Here is a 24,020-nt window from a genome sequence, read left to right on the forward strand (position 1 = left end):
ATGACGTCAGAATTGTGACATCATGACGATCAGTAACGCTATGAGGTTCAAGTTACAAGTTCCACAAACAAAAGCTTGTATATCGTAACGGTTCTATCAGTGAGTCGGAATCGTAATGTTAGCTCATCTAACCAGAATGGGATGTTTCCAATCTGGAGACCATAAAACTATAGCCAGTGATGTTGAAGGACAGTGTTCCTCACAGGGTCGTGCCTTTACCCAGAGTCACACGGACAAGATCCTCCAATCACGACAACCGAATTATCATTAAGACGCCTTGACTCATGGAGTGTAAAATGCAGCTCCACCACATCCAAAATTTACATTAAACTGCCCCATCATCTCCCTGATCAATAACATGGGATTGAAGTATTCAGTCAGAATGTATTGCTAATTTTGTTCTCGGTTGGTCTCGTGGGGCCAAAATGAAGATATGGTGCACATTTGTGACATGCATCCCTCATCTGTCCAATAAGGGGATGCTGGCTGTATGTTCATGAGCCATTTGAGCCTTCCTATTGTGGCTACAATTGTCGTAAACTTGTTTAGTTTCTATGTTCTGCCCACTGACTCTTATATAATGAACTGTTGAGGTTGCGCAGGTCTCTTTGTTGCCAATACATCGATGAACTAGAGAAAAACACTTTCCTATAACAAGCACTATAATCAATAATTCATATTTCTATCTTGTGACTGATAACAATTGCAGAATACTTTTCTCGAAGACATCAATTATTTCAGTAAGGCAGCGATGTTATGTTTATTCAATAACGTTTCTCAGCGTTCATTATAAAGAAATATTTAATTTGATCAATAACCTAACAAGGAGAAATTCCAATAGAGATTCTTTGAAAACATATAATAAATATCACGCGGGGGGGCATGACAAGCACGTGGGCAGATGTACCCAAGTTTGGACTCGTTGATGACAAGAAATGAACTGGTCCGTCGCGTCAGTCTACATAAGACATGGGTGTGGAGTGTGTGATTCGCGGATAACGCCTTGGTTCTATGAAACATACATCCTACGATCGATACAGTAGGCCTTACAGTTAGTGAAGGGCAGAGGCACAGAACTGAAACAGCGGGGCGTTAGGAGCGGGACATTCCACAAACATGTGCAATTTTCTTTGTTTGTTTGTGCTGGTTTGTTTAATTGGACTTAATGCAGCCTGGGTTGGACGACCGGACCAGAAAACAATTGCCTGGGCACCATCTCGGAGAAGTATCTATGTAAGTTTCTTTATAAGCATTTTATGTCTACTCTTTCGGAGATTTACTTAGGACGAAACTTCTTTCTGTTTAATGAAGTTGTTAGTTTTTTCGGTAGTATTCATATGTTTGCAAAAAAGACGGCGTAAACCTTCCCAAAGCATGTATCTCCGACAAAGACATGACTAGCCTACCAAAGACTATATGAATAGCTGTTTGCAACTGTACAACGATTTTGTATGGCTAACCTACATTCGCTTGAAAGAGTCTAAGAGATTAATAGCATTGATATTCAAGCACACAAGAATCGAGATACTTACTGATATTTTATCTCTATAGAAAATCGTTTCCAATCTTACATGATCTGCTTTGAGTGTATATAGCAATAACACAACATTAATGAACGACACCGTATAGATTTGTTTGTTTGCATATACGTGAGTAAGGACATCCTTCTCTATCAATCAATGGATCTGTCTTCATCATCACTATCTATAACTGAAAGGTCCTTCCACCATAGAGGGGGATTTAAGTTTGAAAGAGTATACTCGCAAATAATTCGAAGACGAGCGGGACTCTGAAAGGACTCAAATGCATTATTGGGCATGTAGGCATGCATGTATATTCATTTCCATGTATTATGTGACAATTTATATAAACGTCTCTGGTTACACTTAAAAGATTCCAAATTGAATCCATTCTCCCTCGCAATATTGACCAAAAAAAACTGAGGGACCGACTATTTGATTTTTTCGAAAATAAATAAACTGTCCCCGGAAATTGTTTAAAATAAATTTATGCGTCAGACTGTTGAAAAGAAAGACATTGCCTACTAAATTACATTACTGCAAGGTAGTTTCATAAATAAAGATTCAAGCTCATGGTTTGAAAAAAAATGTCTGGTTTTGTAGCTGTAGGTGAAACAATATGAAAGATATGAAAAAGGTATAATCTCGAGACAAAATCAACCCCCCTACCCAATCCCAACCCACCATCACTCCAGAATATCACATGGTCGGTCCCTTGATAGATAAACCTGAATTCGCTGCATGAAATGGTCAATATACGAATATTAACAACAAAAAAACCGTTTGTGGTAAGAAAAGTCCTGATGTCATGGTTCACATGAAGTTAGTGAAATCATTCAGTTGTTATCTTAACCATTTGTCACGTTAATCTGGTGCATTTGGGTACGTTAAGGAAAGAAATGTTGATCTTATCTCTGCGTGTCGAGGGATGGATGTGAACAAGTATAGAAAAGTGCGGAACTAATAGACACGTGTTGATGGATTGGCGTGAACAGGTTAATAGAAAGTGGTACAGGTTAGTAGAAAGGGCTGGCGCAACAATCCGCATGTCGATGTGTAGACGTGACAGGTTTATAGAAAGGGGTGGATCTGATGTCCACTTGTTGATGTGTGGACGTGAAGGGGTTTGTAGAAAGGGGTGGATCTAATGTCCACTTGTCGGTGTATGGACGTGAACAGGTTTACAGGAATGGGTTGGATCTAATGTCCACTTGTTGTGTGGACGTGAAGGGGTTTGTAGAAAGGGGTGGATCTTATGTCCACTTGTCGGTGTATGGACGTGAACAGGTTTACAGGAATGGGTGGATCTAATGTCCACTTGTCGATGTGTAGACGTGAAGAGGTTTGTGGAAAGTGTTGGATCTAATATCTACAAGTCGTTGTATGGACGTGAACAGGTTTGTAGAAAGGGTTGGATCTAATGTCTACTTGTTAATGTATGGACTTGGACTTTATATAGAAAGGTTTGCCTGTCTGGTGTCACTCGCAGTTTTCGCAGTACTTTTCTGCTCGCAAAACTTTCCAGTATAGAAATGGTCGGAATGTGTCTCACTGAGATGCCATGCCGCAGTTTAACATGAACACCCCACTCAGACACAGTATACTAACTGCAAGAGTCCTTGTTTTAGCCCCTTAATGCCGAGCGCCAGACAGGGTAACAACAAGTACCAACTTCTAACCTCTTTTGGTATGATGCGACTGGAGATCGAACCCCCGACCTTCCGCTCTCCGGGCGGACACTCTACCACCAGACCGCGGAGGCGGTCTGCCACGTTTCCATTAATGTATGTGATCAGTTTAATAAAAAGTGGCTGATGACAACTGGCAAACTTCACATTGTGTAAGTTGGTCCAAGACCATAAGCGTGTATTAGTGGTCTGTGTGGTTAATATAATATACCTGTTCTTTTGAGACAACGAAAGAGTGTTCAGTCCAGGGGCTGTCGGGTAGTTCATTCAGGACGGTTGGTACTTCATGCCGAAGACCCGAATTCAATTGCTCGTCGTGAATATTGCTGAAAATGGCACGTAATACCGCTGCCTAACACACCAACTCGCCAACTCACCAACTCACTCACTAACTCACTCATGTAAATCCGACACTAAAGTAAATGCCCAAAGAATTACCCCGTTTTCCATGGTTAGATATGTAAAATAGTAACAGAAATATTAAACATTTCCTTCTTTGAATTTTCTCTTACCTCTAACATAACTTCATTATGAGAACAAAGTAGTGCTGTCAAACGTACCTTACAAATAACATGTCAGCAAATACTAACATAGTAGACAGTGTCTGAAAGCTTAGAGTGTCAAAATGTTTACAGTGTCTGAAAGTATATAATGTGTAAATGTGTACAGTGTCTGAATGTGTAATGTGTAATGTGTCTGAAAGTGCCTAACTGTGTACTATGTCTGAATGTGTATAGTGTCTAAGGTGTACTGTGTCTTAAAGTGTATATTGTCTAAGTGTGTAGTGTCTGAAAGTGTATATTGTCTAAATGTGTACAGTGTCTGAAACTGTTTAGCGTCTGAAAGTCTATAGTGTCTTAATGTGTACAGTCTCTGAAACTGTATAGCGTCTGAAAGTGTATAGTGTCTTAATGTGTACAGTCTCTGAAACTGTATAGCGTCTGAAAGTGTATAGTGTCTTAATATGTACAGTCTCTGAAACTGTATAGCGTCTGAAAGTGTATAGTGTCTTAATATGTACAGTGTCTGACAGTGTATAACGTCTGAAAGTGTATAGTGTCTTAATGTGCACAGTGTCTGAAAGTGTATAGTGTCTTAATAAGTACAGAGTCTGAAAGTGTATAGTGTCTAAATGTGTATAGTGTCTGAAAGTGTATAGTGTCTTAATATGTACAGTGCCTGAAAGTGTATAGTGTCTAAATGTGTATAGCGTCTGAAAGTGTATAGTGTTTTAATATGTGCAGTGTCTGAAAGTGTATAGCGTCTGAAAGTGTATAGTGTCTTAATATGTACAGTGTCTGACACTGTATAGCGTCTGAAAGTGTATAGTGTATGTTGTCTGAACACGACGTATGTTATCTGAACACGGCGTATGTTGTGTGAACACGGTGTAGTGTGTCTGAACTTGGTGTATGCTGGGTATAACATGTTTTGTATTCACCATGAAACCTTGTTCTTCTCTAACTCTGTAATTCTAACAACTGTAATATAATTAAACTGAGGACATGAGGCACTTTGTAAAACTTAAAGAAATGCGTTACATTACCCCAATGCCCGCCGAGGAGATTCTACAAAAAACATAGTCTGACAAAATGACAAGTGTGAATAAACGTTGGATTTCATAGAGCTCAGCTTAATTAAAGCAACTGTCTACGAAAACATTACTTTTCCAGAAACATTTATCTTGACATTTTTAACAGTCCTAGCTGGAATTGACAATGGAAATCAATATGTTGTTAACTTCATTAACTTTGCAGGATTGATTTTCTAGCCACAGAATAACAAATATTGTTCACAAAATAATTAAGTAATTTATTTTCTGCGCGAGAAATCGTTATTACCACGATGTGAAAAAAATATTCCATTTACACTGTGGCGAGTTGATTTCTGTATTTGTACAACTAATAATGTTTCTCTGTTTTGCGGGACAGACACTTAATGCATTTATTTTGGTTAAAGTGACGGGGTAACCTTTTTATTGATCTTTAATGCCATTTCTAAATCTAATTACTTTCGTGAGAATATAATCGTCATACTAAAATGATTGAAGTGTTTTAGTTCATTGGAGCTTTAACGTATGGACTTTTCTCCTGGTGAATCGTAGATACATATTGCCTTAATTCAATCGAATTCAAATAATGAATAAGTGACTAACGATATATTTTATACTCGTATGATGTTGCACATGAATCACATATGCATATTGCTTTCAAATCAACTGTTATTACTAGGCGTATAAAGGAGCACGAAACAGGTTACATGTATAAGTGAATGTGATTTTACGCCGCTGAATAATCACGTTGTTATCAAACCAGGAAACAGCGAACTCACAAAACACTTGAAAGTTATCACCAGTAATAAATGTACAGAAGTGTGTGAGCGTGTTTTCACACCCTTTCATCAAATGAGCGGCTATTCACGATGAGTGAGTAAGTGAATATGGTTTTACGCCGCTTTTAGCAATATTCCAGCAGTATCACGGCAGAATTGGACTTCACACATTGTACCCATGTGAATCGCTTTAACAACAAGGCTACCCCACCGCCATATTCACGATAATGGCTAATGGGAGACTTCATGCGTTGTATTCATGCTGGGAATCGAGCCCGAGCCTTCAATGTAGTTAGCAAACACTTTACCCGCTACGCTACTGTCATGGACGACACGTTAATAGAAAATGTTTTATGTTTTACATCCTACACATTGTTGACGTGACGTCCAATAAAACACTGCAGGGAAAATATACCACTCGCGACTGCCCCCCTTATGGTTTATTCTCTCTGCAGTGTTTTATTGTACTATAAACAACCCCTCTTCTTTTATTTCTTAAATACTGGATAATAAAGACATTAGTGTGGGTATGACACTGAGTGACTAAACGTGTGTAGATTTCAATATCTTTGACCAAAGTTTGAGTTTGATATTATAATTTCTACACAATCATCAGTTATCTAAGTCAGTCTTTGTTTGTATTTTAGATGTTTAACTTAAGTACAGAAAAGAGGCACTTGTAGTGTGTGGTATCAGATCAGTACTCGTGCATAGCTGGGGCAGATGGAAGCTTACCACGGAGCGAACTAAACTGCCCGGCAAAAGAAAGTACGCACCCATGTTCGATGGTGGCTAAGCGCAGTCTGTGAAAAAAACAATACATGGTTTTTCGATGGTAATATGCGAGTGTCACAGTTATGTTTGGACATTAAGTTTCTGTGTTTCGGTGACAGTTTTCAGCCCAGTAACGTTTTTTATGTTTTTTTATCATTTAAAATTCAATTAATTCAATTTTCAAATGTATATTTTACTGCTAACCATACGTGGGCATGCAAACAAAACATAATTTCTATTCTCACAATTCACAAATAGTGACACAGAGTGAACAAAGGGGATTGCATCATTTATACAAGTCAAAACTAACACAGACACTTTTAATATAGTTTGAGAGTTTAACTAACAGGGGGACATAATCATTTTTCATAAGATTTATGCATTTTTCAGCTGTGGGATTGGTACAAATATATTTTGGTGAAAAGGCTTTTCGTTGATTAATTAGTGATGGACATACACGTAGGAAATGGAATTCATTACATATTGATAAATTACTACATATTCTACTTTAATGTTATAATGTTGTTTTTATGCAACCCTAGGCACGAGTGACATGCATCGTTCATTTGTTCATGCTGCATGTGTGTTGGTAGTGTGATATCACATGCTATTACGGCTAAGTCGATAATAATAGGCGATATTATACGCCGAATTGTCAATATCTAGAATAAACGTGGTTGATGAACAACTTGAATCAATTGTCCTTGGCCATTAGCGGGGATTTCACCATTGACCAGTACCATCACTGCTGACAGGGACAATGTGTTACGTGCAAGAAGGGACTGCTGACAGGGACAATGTGTTACGTGCAAGAAGGCTGTTAGCAATATTCTTGCAATATCACGGCAGGTGGCACCAGAAACTGGCTACACATAAAGTAGGGAATTGAACACGGACCATCGGTGTGACAAACGAACACCTTTTCAGCTAAGTTAACCACCGCTCCCTGAAGGGGGGCCAAATGTGGATAGTGTAGTGATTATGGGAGCTATGTTGATGGAGTGATGGTGTTACTGAGGTTGGGAGGCAGTCGGTGTGTGGGGTTGGGGGTTGGAGGGGGATATGGTTGGTTAGTGTGTAGGGATGTAGATGTGGTGTGGGGGGTGAAGCAGAGTGTGCAATGAGGCAGTAGGGGGGAGAGGCATGTTGGCTCCTTTCATTAGATTACAGGTGAGGTGAAACTGGGTTTAACGACGCGTCCAAGATTATTACACTTATATAGCGATGTGCATGCACGTGTGTGTGTGTGTGTGTGTGTGTGTGTGTGTGTGTGTGTGTGCTAGTCCGGACTGATGCCGATTTATAGTGCTAGCCCACTGAGATACCATACCGCAGTTTAACATGAATACCCCACTCAGACACAGCATAGTGACTCCGAGCCGACCAGTCCTTGCTTTAGCCCCTGTGTTAATACCGATCGCCAGACAGGGTAACAACAAGTTATTAATCTTTTTAACGTCTTTTGGTATACCGCGGCCGGGGATCGAACCCCGGACCTTCAGCTCTCCGGGCGGACGCTCTACCACTATACCACGGAGGCGGTCTCATTAGATTCCAACCCACAATGGATTTAATTACGCCATGTTGACTTTAGCTTCATAACATGGTGCGCTGGCATGGTGGTATATTCATGTCGATTTCTTTTTTTCAATTGACAATGTTTAATGCCGGGGACGAGATAACCGCATTTCAGTATGTCCTCTTTGTGTTTTGACATCGACATCGACAACGACACCTACAAGGTGACAGCATGGCACTACTTGCTTAAACACACTCTTGCATATACTGAGGATGTACAGAGATAAGAGAAAATACCCACAATCCATTAGTCTTGTGGAAAAAATCAATTGCTTCCTCATATTTTGACATAATCCATTAATCAAGATGATATGTGTGCGCTTTGTGCTTCAAGTTCTATATAATCAATCTTTCTGTGTGTTCCTTGTAATTCGTGTGATCTGATTGGCAGAGTGGGTAATTACGAGAATGTACTATCGGGAATCCAAGTGCAAGTTGAGGGAGTTACCATGCCGCTTTCTTCCTCGGCTCACTTGCACAAAACGATCGCATCGCTACAGTTATTTTAAATCCATAAGATTGCAATATTTGGCTTCGGATCCAATCACCTCCCACTTGCACAAAGCGATTGCAGGTTAAGATCATAGTAAAAACTACAGTCGAAATTTACCATAGGTAGAACCTGAACATGCTTAGCAGAACGGCGTGCAAGAGAGGGTCTATTTCAAATAAATATTCCCCTTCGGACATTCATTTTGTTCAAGTGTGCGATAGAAATCGACGCTACGAAAACACGAAGAGCGTTTCTCGCCAGAAACGTTGTTAATCGCCATGATTATCCACATAACTATCGCGTCCATAGCCTTAAACATTATTTTCATAAGAGCGTCTGCTGAACTATATATATTTTGATGTAATACTGGAGGATAAACACAGATGGTGCCTGCGAGATATATGTTAATGGCCGTGACCCTTTTGATAAATCAGGGGCAACTACTCTTAGTTCATACTCTAGTTGGGAGTTATGTCCCTTTGTATATACGTCCGTGAAGCACCTTGGTCAATGCTTTTTGTGTAATGACGGATTTAATTACGTTTCAGGACCGAATGTTAATCCAATACGAACAATATGCAAACACTTCATTCAATTTAAATGAATCAACGCCCTACAAATTCAAAAGTACAATAAAACACCAAACTTCATGACATACAGCCGAAGATACCATTGTGTCATAGATATTGAAGCCCATCACAGCGCTAACTGTTTGAAAATTAATTCTAAGACTAAAGAACCTATGTGCAAAATGTATAAATCCGCAATAGATTGCCACGCAATTAACTTATATAATATATATAAGGAGGGTTATTTGAAGCAGTGAATAATATAAGTGAATAGTCTTCAACTTGAGTAATTATTGTTGTTTGTCACTAACTGTTGCAAGACAGCTGACCTATTTACCGATTTATGTATAATTTCGCGTTCCAAAAAAGTATCGTCGTAGAATCTACTTTTTTTGAAATTAGCTAAAGCGCTCTGTTCAAAATTAAAATATTACGTCTACAGTAAGAATCTACAGTAAGATTAATCTACAGCAAGACTATCTAAACTTACTCGGTACAGCGTTGTCTATCAGAGGTGTCAAATCACAATAACCACCTATTGAAAGAGAAGAATTGACATGAATACAGAATGCCATTTAGAAAGTGGTCAAATGTAACAGATGTTATATTTGGGATAACACTTTCTTGATAAAGTGAAAATTCCAGTACTTTTGGGGGCTGAGTCCCGTCCGGGATTGGAACCCACACTGCCAGAGTGAGGCACCTAATCGCCAGCACACAAAGTCAGCGATCTAACCCACTCAGCCACCGTGGCTTTCCTCAAAATGAGAGACAAGTGATCCCATCCCAACGTTTTTCAACCAGATTTAAATTTCCTCACACAATTGCTGTTCATGTTACCACACATCAACCACCAAAACCCTGTTAGTGTCAAAACACCGCACCTCATCATCGATAGGTAATGGTTAATGCAGATTATTGTTTGAGAGATAATTGTACTCTACTGATATGATACGTTTCTGACCTTAATCCAATCTGTAAATAGAGTTATTATGGTTACACACTTGTAAAATAGGTTCGCTAGCAAAATAAAATTATTATTGAAAACTCGGCTCCACAGTCTGGCTTCGTCAGTCAGTCCTGTTCAGGACCTTGTACTCAAACTTCATTCAATCTTGTCTTATTTATTTTGAAAAGTAATAGGATTAGCTAAAGGCGACAAAGTCGCTTTCGTTTTTCGGTTAAAGTAAAAATTATTTTCTGTATTATATTATACATAATAAAATTTGAGTTAGCCGATACACGAAATGGGTTGTCAATTACTTGAAATAAATTTGTTTGGCATTACATTTGGCCCGAACCAAATACCTCCTAGTGCTTTTGTCTTTAAAATAACGACAAAAGATGAATGATAATGGTACGTGTCTTGAAAAATGCAATATATGTGTTATTAATCATATTTATCATATTCAGGTTTACAAAATTAATTTATACTTTTGCCTCAGAATTTACACGCACCAACTAATTGGTCGCTAGTCATCCTAAAATATTCTGTTGTTGATCCAAAACATGTGTTTTGAGGTTGTGAATAAAATATAACCATTTCCAGGATGTCTACAATACAGCTGATAAAACGCTACCTGCTCATGTTTTATACTACATAATCTCAACACAAGGACAAAATGTGTTGAGCTGATAACATTTATTTGTACATTTCCTTCATAAGCTTTTTAAAACATCCGCATTGTAAAGTGATAATAACTATTTGCCGGTATACTGGAAAAATATAAAATATATATGAAAAAAGCCATTGCAAGTATTCTTCTTATAAAAAATAACATGTAGGCTGATTGACAAGCATTCAATAACGACTGACGGTAGGAATTTCAAAAGCGTACTCTGACATGTAGATGACAGGTTCAGAAACAATTGTCTATATTTGCAATGGATGTCTTTTTCTTAAATAATTCACAGTTCTGGAGTTGTAAAACATTATCTGACAAACTGTCACTTAAAAACAAAGACGAAGAAATTGATGCTCGTGTCAATTTACCTCGATAACACAATACAGCAGTAGTATAAGAAAAACGAGATGATATTTACCAATATGTTTTGCTGACCTATAATTTGTTTTCTCACTCGCTAGATTGGCTATAACAATAACGTGACTGATTCCTACAACTGGTTAAAAAAATAAATCGAGGAATTTCGATTCACCAAACAATGAATATTTAGTGAACACTGAATGTGATTATTTTTTTTAGATGTTCTCTCACTAAATGTTTGTTTGTTGTTTAGGGTCGCGGTGATCAATTGTCCAAGTTATGTATAGGGGATCTGTTCGTAGTTGAATCGAACCAGTGGTTGAAAGAGCACCACCCCCGCCGTCGGGATATGATGACTCGCATTCAACAAACACCGCCCAAACCTCACGACAGGCCAGAAAAGTTCTTCTGGGCATACAAAAACACATGAAGGGGTTTTCCGACTTATCGCGAGGATGCGGGTATTACTGGGACATGATCAAAAGAACCCATGAATAGTACAGACGTTTTAAAATGTAGTGTTGGTTAGGTAGTCATAGTGTTAGGTGTCAGAGAAAAAATCAGACTAGTATCACACAGCTAGTTTGAACGTGTCATATGGCCACAGGGACATGTATTTCAAGAAAACTAACACAATTTAAAAGACATTAAGTTGATTTTTGGCTTGTTAACCTTTCTCAATATGCCACACCCTGACACAGAGAGTTCTTGACGAACTTAACGTTTTATATTCAGAAAAGGGGAGCGGATTATCAAATTGTCGAGCAATATCCTTGAAAATTGGATTAAACCAAACATTTTACAGACATTATCAAAACGTTACTAGTTTGAAAACAGACGCCGAAACATTGTAAACGTAAGGTCCAAAACACAACTGTGATATCCGTTTCAAATACACCACCAAAGAACAATCTTTTTCTTTTAAATTATATCCCCCTTTGACATGGCTGTCACCTGTTTTGCAGAGCAATTTCTTTTTGAGTAACTGAACATGTATTTGTTGTTTTTGTTTGTTTGTTTGTTTGTTGTTTAACTCAGCAATGTTCCAGCTATATGACGGCCGTCTGTAAATAATCGAGTCTGGACCAGACAATCTAGTGATTACTACGCAATAGGGATACAATGACATTCATCAACAAAGTCAGCGCGCCTGACACCCGATCCCGTTAGTCGCCTCTTACCACAAGTATAGTAACCTTTTACGGCAGACATGGGTTGCTGAAGACCTATTCTACCCCGAATCTTTACGGGTCAACTAAACTTTTGTCTGTTATCCGGGGTGCATACGAAACCACAAACATTGCTTTAAATAGAAGCTGCCTAATGTGTTTGTGTGACCTTGACCGCCGCCGCCGAGAGTTTGTTTCTCAACCATAAGTTCGTTACACATAATTCATCGAGGGGTCATGTTTTAAACATATATTATTTACCGTTGGGGGTATTTTGTGCTGACATCTCATTAACAAAAGAAAGCTTTATATCATTTATTATGCGATGCTAATCAGATTTCATATACGTAATATCTAGAGCAGAGGTCAAGGTCAAGGTGTCCAGAGGTCATACAATAAAGGTCGAGGTCGAGGCAAAGCTAAGGTAAAACACCGCGCCAACATAAACCCAACCTTCATTGGCTATCATTGATTATCATCGTCAATCGTCATCAATCTGAGAACGTATAAAGAACGTCATAAAGACATCATACCACGCTTCTTCATCTGTCTGCTTAAGTAGCCGTTATACGGAACATCTTATTTACGAGGAAGCTGGCATGACAATTACTAGGAGACGCAATCCATTTATTAAACCGTTTTTTTGCTTTATGATGCTAGAGTTACTTCTCCTGGTGGTTGTTGATTTGCTAATGTAGAATTAACGTCAGTTTCTGAGGAGTTATATCTTGAATGTATTGATCAGTGGACAAGGCTTTCATTTCGTCAACGGCTTCAACCACAGTTTAAGTGAGAACGCAATAAAACTTTTTGTTAACTAGTTTGAATGGAACCCTGAAACTGCCGGTAGTTTCTATGTTTCTGATTGATGTTTTCTATGGTTTATTCATGGATCAGTACACGGAGATGCTTGAAAATAGTGAGTGAGTTGGGTTTAACGCCGCTTTTAACAGTATTTCGCGGCGTGTCAGCTAAATGTGGGAGGAAAGCCCGAAGTGAAGCAGGTCTCAGACGCTTACCACTTCGGTGAAACCCACGGGCACGGGTATGGGGTTGACAAACCTAGAAACATAATCGGGGCGAACTGGGTTTCGAACCTACAATCATAGGTTTCTGTCGTGCTAAGGGACGCAACACTCACAGCGAAACACGGTGCCTTAGACGACTGGGCCACCCGTGCCCCCGACAATCGTCTTAACACTGAGCTTGCGCTGTGGATCACTCAACATAACTTTCTTCACATGTCTGTTTAGTTGTGTGTTTGTGTAGTAATGTTTAACTGAATGCTGTTTGACGATATCCAACTGTATGATGACGGCTTGTAAAACATCGAGTCCGGGCGACACAAACCAGTGACTGAAATCATGAGCAACGAATCACGCCATTGAGGAACGTTCCCAAGAAAACAACGGACCAAATCTCAGCGCCACCCATTTTAGCGTTAGGTAACTGGTTCCCGTTCTGACCCGAATACTATTACGGCAGTAGTTTAGAGCATTAACGTCAATAACGCATATGATATATTGACTTCTTCATGAATCATTAATTTCATTGGCAGATACACGAATGTAGCATTTTGTAATTGCGAGGACATCGATTCCTGTATATTCAGTTTCTGAGAGCATGTGCGAAATAATGTAACAAGGATACGGAGGCGACATCCCGACGGGTTTCCTACATTTCACCCTTCTGACTTTGATGGATAACACCATTGGCACCCGGAAGCCAAATTGCTGATGTTTTGCATTTCGGTTAAACTTTTTTACCGATGAAAGCAATCAATAATGTCAATGAATGCATCATCATTTTTCGATTTTATGTCCAAAACGCATTACCATAGTAATTACGTACGCTGAATAAGATCATTAGTTCCAGTGAAAAGCAGATCCTCTCTAACGACATCCATCATTTTGTTTAAACAGTAGGCGATTTGATGATACTGATTAAATTAGTGATTCATGGTTGAGTATATATATGTAACGGGCTAAGGGCGTCCAAGTAGCAACGGTCTACTTTGTGGGTGGGCTTTCCTTTCCAAGTATTTCAGCCTTCAACTCACAAAGGGACGGAGGCTGCGTTGTTTACAACTGTGATGAAATACCACAAGAACGGTTGTGGTGCTGACAAACCAATGACCTTGACGCGTGCCCACGACCAACAGATCCTTGTATCCTGATATGGTGAATCTCCACAACGCGTTTCGCCATCATACACCCCTAGGCCTAAACTTTGAAATGTTGTTATGTAAAATCTCCATTGCCAAATAAAGTATCACATGACGGCAGCCTGTAAATAATCGATTCCGGACAAGACAATCCAGGGATTGATATTGTGAGCAACGATCCACGCCGTCGGAGTACGATGAAACGCAAGCAACCAAGACACCAAGCCTAACCACCCAATTCATTTCGTCGCCTCTTACTACCAGCATAGGTTGCTGGGGACCAGTTCTAACATGCCGCTGGGGGCAAGTTTAAAGATGTCATTGCCTTATTTGTGATTGGTTTTGTGATTTGTGATGGAGGCAGGGGGATGAGTAATTGTTGGAAAGATGTAGCTTAACTTTTAAAAGAAAACTTTATCTTTGTATATCAATAGGTAGGTATGCTTCAAAATTTCTTTGCCTCGAGTTGATCCTCTGGATCACAGTAATCTTGTAGTTCAACCGACTTTGTACCGTAACTTGATGTGGAGAATAGTAAGTGGACTGGAACAGGTATTGATTGAATCCGTTGGCAAGTGTATTCAATGCCATCAAGGCGTGTCACCGTCCACTCGATATCATTGCCAGGCGTACATGTAACATTACAGATGTGATTTTCCTTTAGCGTTAACACAGCATGGTCTAACAACATCAGACCACACAGTTCCTTTATCTGAAATTAATATCATAATGCTAGACATTACCAAATGCTGTAATCGTGTATCTGTCATTCCAATTGATGTTCCCAGAGAATAACATTCAATACATCAAATACTTGCTGGCGTTAATGCCATATGTTATCGTGTGTATGTGGTGTGTCTCTGTGTGTGTGTTTTAGTGTACATGTATGTGTGTGCGTGGTGTGTGTGGTGTGTGTGTGTGTGTTTTAGTGTATGTGGCGTGTATATGTGTGTGATATGGTGTGTATATTTTAGAGTGTATGTTTTTGTGTGTGGTGTGTATGTTTGTGTTATCGTGTGTGGAGGGGGAAGGGGGTGGGGGGGGGTCGAGGAGGCTATGATCTTGACGCAGAATATATACTGTACCGCAAAAGAAACGTCACCCCAAGTAACATTGCATAAGTTGTCATTTAAATATCGTGGTAATTTTTGTTAAAGTTTCTAAAATTTAACATTGCCTTGTCCGGAAAAATATAATTTGATGATAAAAAAACAAAACAGATGACAATAAAACCGATCGCCCAAACGCATCACGGCTCGACAGACCATGGGGACACACCAGCGACACATTCGTAGAAACCGTGAGTCGACGATTGACAAACGGACACCCCCATTGTCACAGGCCACACCGAGGACCCATTCTGAAACCACGCCATCTCCGGGACCGTCTTCAGTGGGCAATACAGCACCAGCATTGGCGCCACCAGCAGTGGAGAAGAGTCCTCTCCTCAGACGTGAACCGTTACTGTATCTCAACAGCAGATGGCAGAGAGAGAGAGAGTCTTGCGACGCCACGGGGAATGCTTGTGATGTTGAGAGAGACTCGTGGGTGGTCCGAGTATCATGGTGTGGGGTGGAATTGATCTTGCACAGAGGGTCGGCCCTGTGGTCTTCCAGAACATTGGTCCAGGGAGAAGCAATGGTGTCATAGCAGCTCGGTACATTGATCAAGTCTTGAGACCACACGCCATACCTCATTTGGCATATCGCCGCAACCACGAGTTTCAGCATGATCACTCCCGTGCCCACACCGCGAGAGCAACAAGAGACTTCCTCCAGCAGAATGACATCGGAACCATGCAGTGGCCTGTCCTCAGTCCCGATTTAAATGCCATTGAGCACCTATCGGACGAGATTCAAAGACGGCTGACTGAAGTCCGACCAAGGCCGACAACTGCAGCTGAACTGCGTCAGGCGTTCCACAGAATGTGGGCTTAAGTGCCTATGGCCTTCATCAACCGCCTCATCCATTCCATGTATCGAAGTTGCACGGCAGTCATCAATGCACATGGCGGACACACAAGATACTGACTTGTGATGCCATTTTCTCAGAGACTAGAGTTGTGTTTCATTTTAAGAACATTTGAGACTTTAATATCAACCTTGATGATCAGTTTTGTCAAGTTTCATGTTTTTGATATTTCTCAATGTATGTTTACAGTGCTTGGACAAATAAGGTTTCTCATATATCTATCCATGGTGACGTTTCTTTTGCGGTTCAGTATATTTTCATCCAGCTCTTCAACACATACGATAATGTTTTACTGACAGGGTGAGCCAAAAAGTGAATATTTTTACCCACAAGACATCAATTTATTATCCGGCATGTCTAGAGAACCTCAGGACACACTACTATTGCCATCATTTCTTGAAAAAATATTTTCATAACAATCCTAGGCTCGCACAACCCTTGGCCAGCCGGACCATCTGATAGGCTGTTGTATTATATTGGCTTGTGATTCATAACCACATGCTAATGATATGGCCGAAGTCGTACGTCGGACTTTTAGTGGCGGTTTTCTATTATAATGGACATGGTTCTTGTCGCTTTGATTTACGAAAATGAAATGAAGTTTTGTATTTCAACTTGGAAAATGAAATGAAATATTGTATATTAATTAGGAAAGTGAAATGGAATATTGTATATGAATTAGGAAAATGAAATGAAATTGTGTATATTAATTAGGAAAGTGAAATGGAATACTGTATATTAATTAGGAAACGTAAATGGAATATATATTAATTCGGAAATTAAATGACATATTGTGTATTAATTCAGGAAAAAGAAAATTAAATATTGTACATTCAATAGGAAATATTGTATATAAGTATATATAGTCGGACTCACCAAAGAACATTGAATATAGAAATGTAATAGAGTATCGAATTTCAGATGGAATTAGACATACCGTGACGTGTGGGACGTCTGGGTTTTCTTCAAATCATTCCACAGCATTGGCATTGTGTATTCATTCCAAAGCGATCACTCAGCAGTACATCACAATCAAGGGTATTCTACTCCTTTGACTACAGATATTATCCATCTTCTATCTCATTTGCCGAGTCTTCATTAGCTAGTTGTCTTGTCCATCAGACAGTTACGTTGCTTCAATAGAATCTTGTTTCCTCTGAATGGTGTTTTGACATGTGGAATTTCGATCAGTAGCTTGCTATTACTCTTTTGTCACAATACCTATTACGAACACTGGCGTAGGTGATGGCGTATGGCTTTTGAAGATAGCACTGGCTGGCCCTGTTTGGGAGAGGGACTTTTATCAGCCAAAATGAAAGAGATTAATTCCGCTAAACGAGTATTTTCGTGATTGTGCGACTCTTCAGAAGAGAAATCATTATGATAGTGTTCATTAACAATCATTGAGCTAACTTTGTTCGCAACTAGCTCCAATCGAACATTTCTTGTGAGAACTTGTAAGTTCGGTTTGAGGACATCCACAGTAGAATGGGGCACATACTGGATATCAGTGATCCGCTCCACTGCCACTGACCACTGCTACCGACCACTGTCACTGACCACTGGTACTGGCCACCAAACCTAACCTGCGCGATGACGTTATGGTTAAATTTTCTATACCTTAAGAGCGCATGCGGGGCGGTTGAGTGGCCTTGTGGTTACAGCGTTCGCTCGTCACACCGAAGGCCCGGGTTCGATTCCCCACATGGGTAAAACGTGTGAAGAATATTTATGGTGTCACCTGCCATGATATTGCTAAAAGCGGCTTAAAACCATACCCACTCATTCACTTAAGAGCGCATGCCTTTGTATCAATTCAGTTTTTCTGTTGTTTTTTTGTTTCGTCTATATTTTTGTTTAGAATATGTTGGACATAATATATTACGTTATCTCCGTGTTTAATGTTTTATTACACGGATTGTTTCGCAGAATAGGCTTTACGCGAGGCGTACATTAGATATTATCAAATATACGTGTACATACAAAAATATAAATTATTATAAAAATAGATAAAATTAAATTAAAGGCCTGAATTAAATCATATCAGCTGAACAATATGTTTTATATTTCACTCTTAGGAATTAACGAATCTTTGAAATAAGTCAGAGAGAAGTCTTAAAACAAGTCTAGAAACAATTGGAGTTCTGGCATATAAGGGGTGTTGAAGTGACTTTGCAATAGCTGACACTTGATTTCATCCGAGGTGGTTATATTATGTGCCGGTAGTGTAGCTTGCTACAGTTACAGTTGTTACACCTGTTACATTTATTACAAATCATATGTCATACGGTATAGCAAATTTGGCGTTTCTTAATGTATATATATCTCGTAGATGTATTATTCTCTGAAATAATATCTTTTTTATTAAGCTTTACGTAGAAAATTTTCAAGAATATTCAAAGAAATTTACTTCATTTTAGCAATTTTTTGTAAAAAAAACATATGTCAGTTTGTCTTTGAAAATGTCTCCCCTTACCATTCGTGTTTTCGTCACAGATTTATATGTGTAAACTGACTTTCCCTTTCGACACCATTGATTGTAGTAGGGAACCCTTCACAGAACACGTGCAGTTGTCATCACATCGGTGTACAGAAACAATGTGTCTATATATCATTGATTGGGAATCAAGAATGACACCACGACAGCAATGTTAACAACAATGTTTCATTTGACACCACAATCAGAAGATCCTACTTTGTAAGCAGCTACCAGTAACGCTACTAGCCGTCTCCCCACGGGAAACAGAGCCGATTTCCAATTGCTATTTTCGCATCGTCCACACTTGACGTGTTGTCAGCCTCCAGGGCAAGGAGATCACACCCATTTGCCAGCAGGAAACACCCATCTGTTTGGACAACTTTCTCACAGTCTGAGTGCCTTATCGGATGTATCCTTGATGTAGATTTGATGAAGTGTATTGAAACACTTTGAAAATGATGATTTGTTCTGTCTCTACAGCTAACGTGGCATCTTGAAAAATTAGTAACTTTGTAAATGATGATTTGTTCTGTCTCGACAGTTAACGTGGCATCTGGAATAATTAGTAACTTTGTAAATGATGTTTCGTTCTGTCTCGACAGCTAACGTGGCATCTTGAAAAATTAGTAACTTTGTAAATGATGATTTGTTCTGTCTCGACAGTTAACGTGGCATCTGGAATAATTAGTAACTTTGTAAATGATGTTTCGTTCTGTCTCGACAGCTAACGTGGCATCTTGAAAAATTAGTAACTTTGTAAATGATGATTTGTTCTGTCTCGACAGTTAACGTGGCATCTGGAATAATTAGTAACTTTGTAAATGATGTTTCGTTCTGTCTCGACAGCTAACGTGGCATCTTGAAAAATTAGTAACTTTGTAAATGATGATTTGTTCTGTCTCGACAGTTAACGTGGCATCTGGAATAATTAGTAACTTTGTAAATGATGTTTCGTTCTGTCTCGACAGCTAACGTGGCATCTTGAAAAATTAGTAACTTTGTAAATGATGATTTGTTCTGTCTCGACAGTTAACGTGGCATCTGGAATAATTAGTAACTTTGTGAATGATGTTTTGTTCCGTCTCGACAGACGTGTTGGCACGTTAAGTGGCATCTGGAATAATTAGTAACTTTGTAAATGATGTTTTGTTCTGTCTCGACAGTTAACGTGGCATCTTGAAAAATTAGTAACTTTGTAAATGATGATTTGTTCTGTCTCGACAGTTAACGTGGCATCTGGAATAATGTAACTTTGTAAATGATGTTTCGTTCTGTCTCGACAGCTAACGTGGCATCTTGAAAAATTAGTAACTTTGTAAATGATGATTTGTTCTGTCTCGACAGTTAACGTGGCATCTGGAATAATTAGTAACTTTGTAAATGATGTTTCGTTCTGTCTCGACAGCTAACGTGGCATCTTGAAAAATTAGTAACTTTGTAAATGATGATTTGTTCTGTCTCGACAGTTAACGTGGCATCTGGAATAATTAGTAACTTTGTAAATGATGTTTCGTTCTGTCTCGACAGCTAACGTGGCATCTTGAAAAATTAGTAACTTTGTAAATGATGATTTGTTCTGTCTCGACAGTTAACGTGGCATCTGGAATAATTAGTAACTTTGTAAATGATGTTTCGTTCTGTCTCGACAGCTAACGTGGCATCTTGAAAAATTAGTAACTTTGTAAATGATGATTTGTTCTGTCTCGACAGTTAACGTGGCATCTGGAATAATTAGTAACTTTGTAAATGATGTTTCGTTCTGTCTCGACAGCTAACGTGGCATCTTGAAAAATTAGTAACTTTGTAAATGATGATTTGTTCTGTCTCGACAGTTAACGTGGCATCTGGAATAATTAGTAACTTTGTGAATGATGTTTTGTTCCGTCTCGACAGACGTGTTGGCACGTTAAGTGGCATCTGGAATAATTAGTAACTTTGTAAATGATGTTTTGTTCTGTCTCGACAGTTAACGTGGCATCTTGAAAAATTAGTAACTTTGTAAATGATGATTTGTTCTGTCTCGACAGTTAACGTGGCATCTGGAATAATTAGTAACTTTGTGAATGATGTTTTGTTCCGTCTCGACAGACGTGTTGGCACGTTAAGTGGCATCTGGAATAATTAGTAACTTTGTAAATGATGTTTTGTTCTGTCTCGACAGTTAACGTGGCATCTTGAAAAATTAGTAACTTTGTAAATGATGATTTGTTCTGTCTCGACAGTTAACGTGGCATCTGGAATAATGTAACTTTGTAAATGATGTTTCGTTCTGTCTCTACAGCTAACGTGGCATCTGGAATAATTAGTAACTTTGTAAATGATGATTTGTTCTGTCTCGACAGTTAACGTGGCATCTGGAATAATTAGTAACTTTGTAAATGATGTTTCGTTCTGTCTCGACAGTTAACGTGGCATCTTGAAAAATTAGTAACTTTGTAAATGATGATTTGTTCTGTCTCGACAGTTAACGTGGCATCTGGAATAATTAGTAACTTTGTGAATGATGTTTTGTTCCGTCTCGACAGACGTGTTGGCACGTTAAGTGGCATCTGGAATAATTAGTAACTTTGTAAATGATGTTTTGTTCTGTCTCGACAGTTAACGTGGCATCTGGAAAAATTAGTAACTTTGTATATGGTGTTTTGTTCTGTCTCGACAGTTAACGTGGCATCTGGAATAATTAGTAACTTTGTATAATTAACTGGAATAATTAGTAACACTGACATCAACCATGCATGGACGACTGATCGGCGAAGATCAAGCCCACTTCTTTTCTGTTGAAGGCTGACACACAAAAAGAAATTGCTTTCCATGAAACGTTTAATGTTTTCTTGTTTAACCAACTTCTAAATGCCAATCACTCATTAACACATATACACATCTTCACTTAAATCCCTGGAAACGCTGTCCCTGACTTTACAATTTATAAATCATGGTAATATTATTGCTTTATTACTAGCTTTAAATATTTCAAAATAGAATTGAATACAGCCGGTAGTTATGTATGCGGTATGGTTTAAACAACAGGCAGTACCCATGTAAATATTATTCCGAGTGTACAAAAGGCGCAGACAGGGACACAATTCTAAAAAAGGTAAAAGGTAAAAAAGGTGGAATATGAATGTCCTGTCGTCATATTGTAAATTGACAGTAATGATCACAACCAGAGGTTGAGAGAGGTCGGGAAGACAGTATTAGCCTCGTTAGAATGTCAGTGCCTTAGGGGTATTCATACCCGCATTACTGTCACATGACCTGATTCAATTCTGATTATTCACTGGCGCTGACATTCTATGTTTTCACGTCAAGTGAATCAAGTCACGTCGCCTTATTCATCATGTGTAACACTAGCAGTACAGTTTCAAGATGGAATTTTTTCACAAAGGATTCACTGATACCTTTCATGGATTTCATGGTCATGGAACTCTTCAGAAGTGAACTCGGATCTCAATTATGCACGTTCGGAAGATAACCTAGTGTTGAATGCATTTCGAAAGTCACGCTTAGGGGCAAATTTAACGCCATGGACTAAACAAAACACATAAGAAAAACATCAGTTGTATAGCTTTTCGCACCCTGAAGATTAATGTAATTGTGTTCCCAAAACCCATCTCTCTTTGGATGTGTGTGGTTTAAAAAAGTGTTAGATCCAGATCTATTATAAATCGGATATAAAACCTGCACGACATTGGTCAAGGGGGACTTATTTATTAGATTAGATGAGGTATTTTCCTTGGTCTTGAAACATTCATTCTTAGGTCAGCTTGACAGTGTCAACATCTTTTAACAGATCTACTTTTACACATTATTCAGTACGAAACAAAGAACAGAAGTATATCACGATATAGTTGATTGGTACAATGATAAAGGTACATGCGCTCCTCAATAACTCTTGTGTTAGGGTTAGTTGAAGCATGTCAACCATTAAAATATGCTGTAAATGTTGAGGATTGATAGTGGTGAGTGTGCATGAATAAGTGTTTTCTAATTCTTGATTGACGTGGATACTCTCAGGGGTTCCCTGTATTGCCTTGAAATACGGATCTAGGAGTTTTTAAAATACACATGTAGAGTGTACGTCATGTACTTGTGTCTCCCGCAGTGATATTGCTGGAATATTGCTAAAAGCGGCGTAGAACCATATTAACTCACTCACTCATGTACCTGTCTCCTGCTACACCCATGCTGAGTAAACGTTACATCTGTGTGTAATTTGAAACATCAATTAATTTATTCATGTAATAATTACATCCGTTTTGTCATGCCTGATACTTTTAGTCCTTGAGTGAGTACATTGACAGGCATTCCAAAGTTGGAAGTACATGAATATAAAACGCAATATAAAACGTCATTTATTCACGAAAACCTGGAGTCTCTGCAATAACAGCGACAAAACCCTTCTATATTCATAAGAAACCTCAAAAGGTGAGGAATGTAGACAGCAAGGGCCTGAGCTGGTGGAATATTGCGCGACCTAAAGGGAAAGTTGGCTATTGGAAAGTTGAAATCATCTCTCTTGCCATACAGTCTTGTGGAGAGTGTTTCGTCACTTTGAATCTTTATGCATAGATCTAAATATGAAACAGATGAGGCGGTCTCACTGGTCTCCTTTATTTCTAGTTCAGGGTTCAGGTGTTAAAATAGTGAAAGGTAATTGGCTATTTGAGGGTTCTTGAACATCGATATACCTGAAGTTTAGGTTAAACATCTTGGCCAATTTACCTTGTTTTGACTTTGCCAATCCGAGGAGAAATTCTGATTCTTATCCATAAAGGAACAGATCCGCAAGAAGGGGAGCGCAATTTGCGCCCATGTGGATCCCTGCTTCGTGCATCAATGTCAACAACATATCTACCAACTAAATCTCATTCAAGCATTCATTCTTGGTTTTCTATGCTGAGAACACAGTCAACTGTGTGAGACATGTTTTATGATATGAGCAATATATCAACTGTGTCTTCGTCATCCTTTGGTCTGATGAATACCGATTAAAGGTTGATTTCCTGTATTACCTACAGGTATCATGTGTTTTCATTGTTTGCTGTGAAATTCTAAGATAATCTTCTAATCTTATAATGTTTCATTGAAACGTGTGACCAATCCAATAATTATAACATCATAATACGTTCTAGAATGACGCTAGTATTATTAGTTCTGATGACCAATTTGCATATATATTTTGTATGTTGTGTATTCTAGCGTATGTGGCTTTGTGTCATGTAATTTTAGATATTTCAAAAACAATTCATGATAATGTAGTTAATTGTAATTCATTAAAAGCAGATATTTCGTATTGTAC

The 24,020-nt window shown here is 38.8% G+C and overlaps 1 protein-coding gene across 1 annotated transcript in view; it reads left to right on the forward strand.

Annotated features, from left to right (window-relative positions):
* The first annotated feature begins 960 nt into the window (after window positions 1-960).
* The window catches only part of LOC139465396 (uncharacterized), a 31,551-nt gene continuing 8,491 nt past the window's right edge, over window positions 961-24,020 (forward strand). The window contains exon 1 of the mRNA XM_071247102.1: window positions 961-1,233. Coding sequence (XP_071103203.1) covers window positions 1,117-1,233 — 117 coding nt within the window. The 5' untranslated portion in view covers window positions 961-1,116. The remainder of the gene's footprint in view (window positions 1,234-24,020) is intronic.

This window comes from Haliotis cracherodii, unplaced genomic scaffold, assembly GCF_022045235.1.
Source record: "Haliotis cracherodii isolate W230 unplaced genomic scaffold, xgHalCrac1.p SCAF_18, whole genome shotgun sequence".
Lineage (NCBI taxonomy): Eukaryota > Metazoa > Mollusca > Gastropoda > Lepetellida > Haliotidae > Haliotis > Haliotis cracherodii.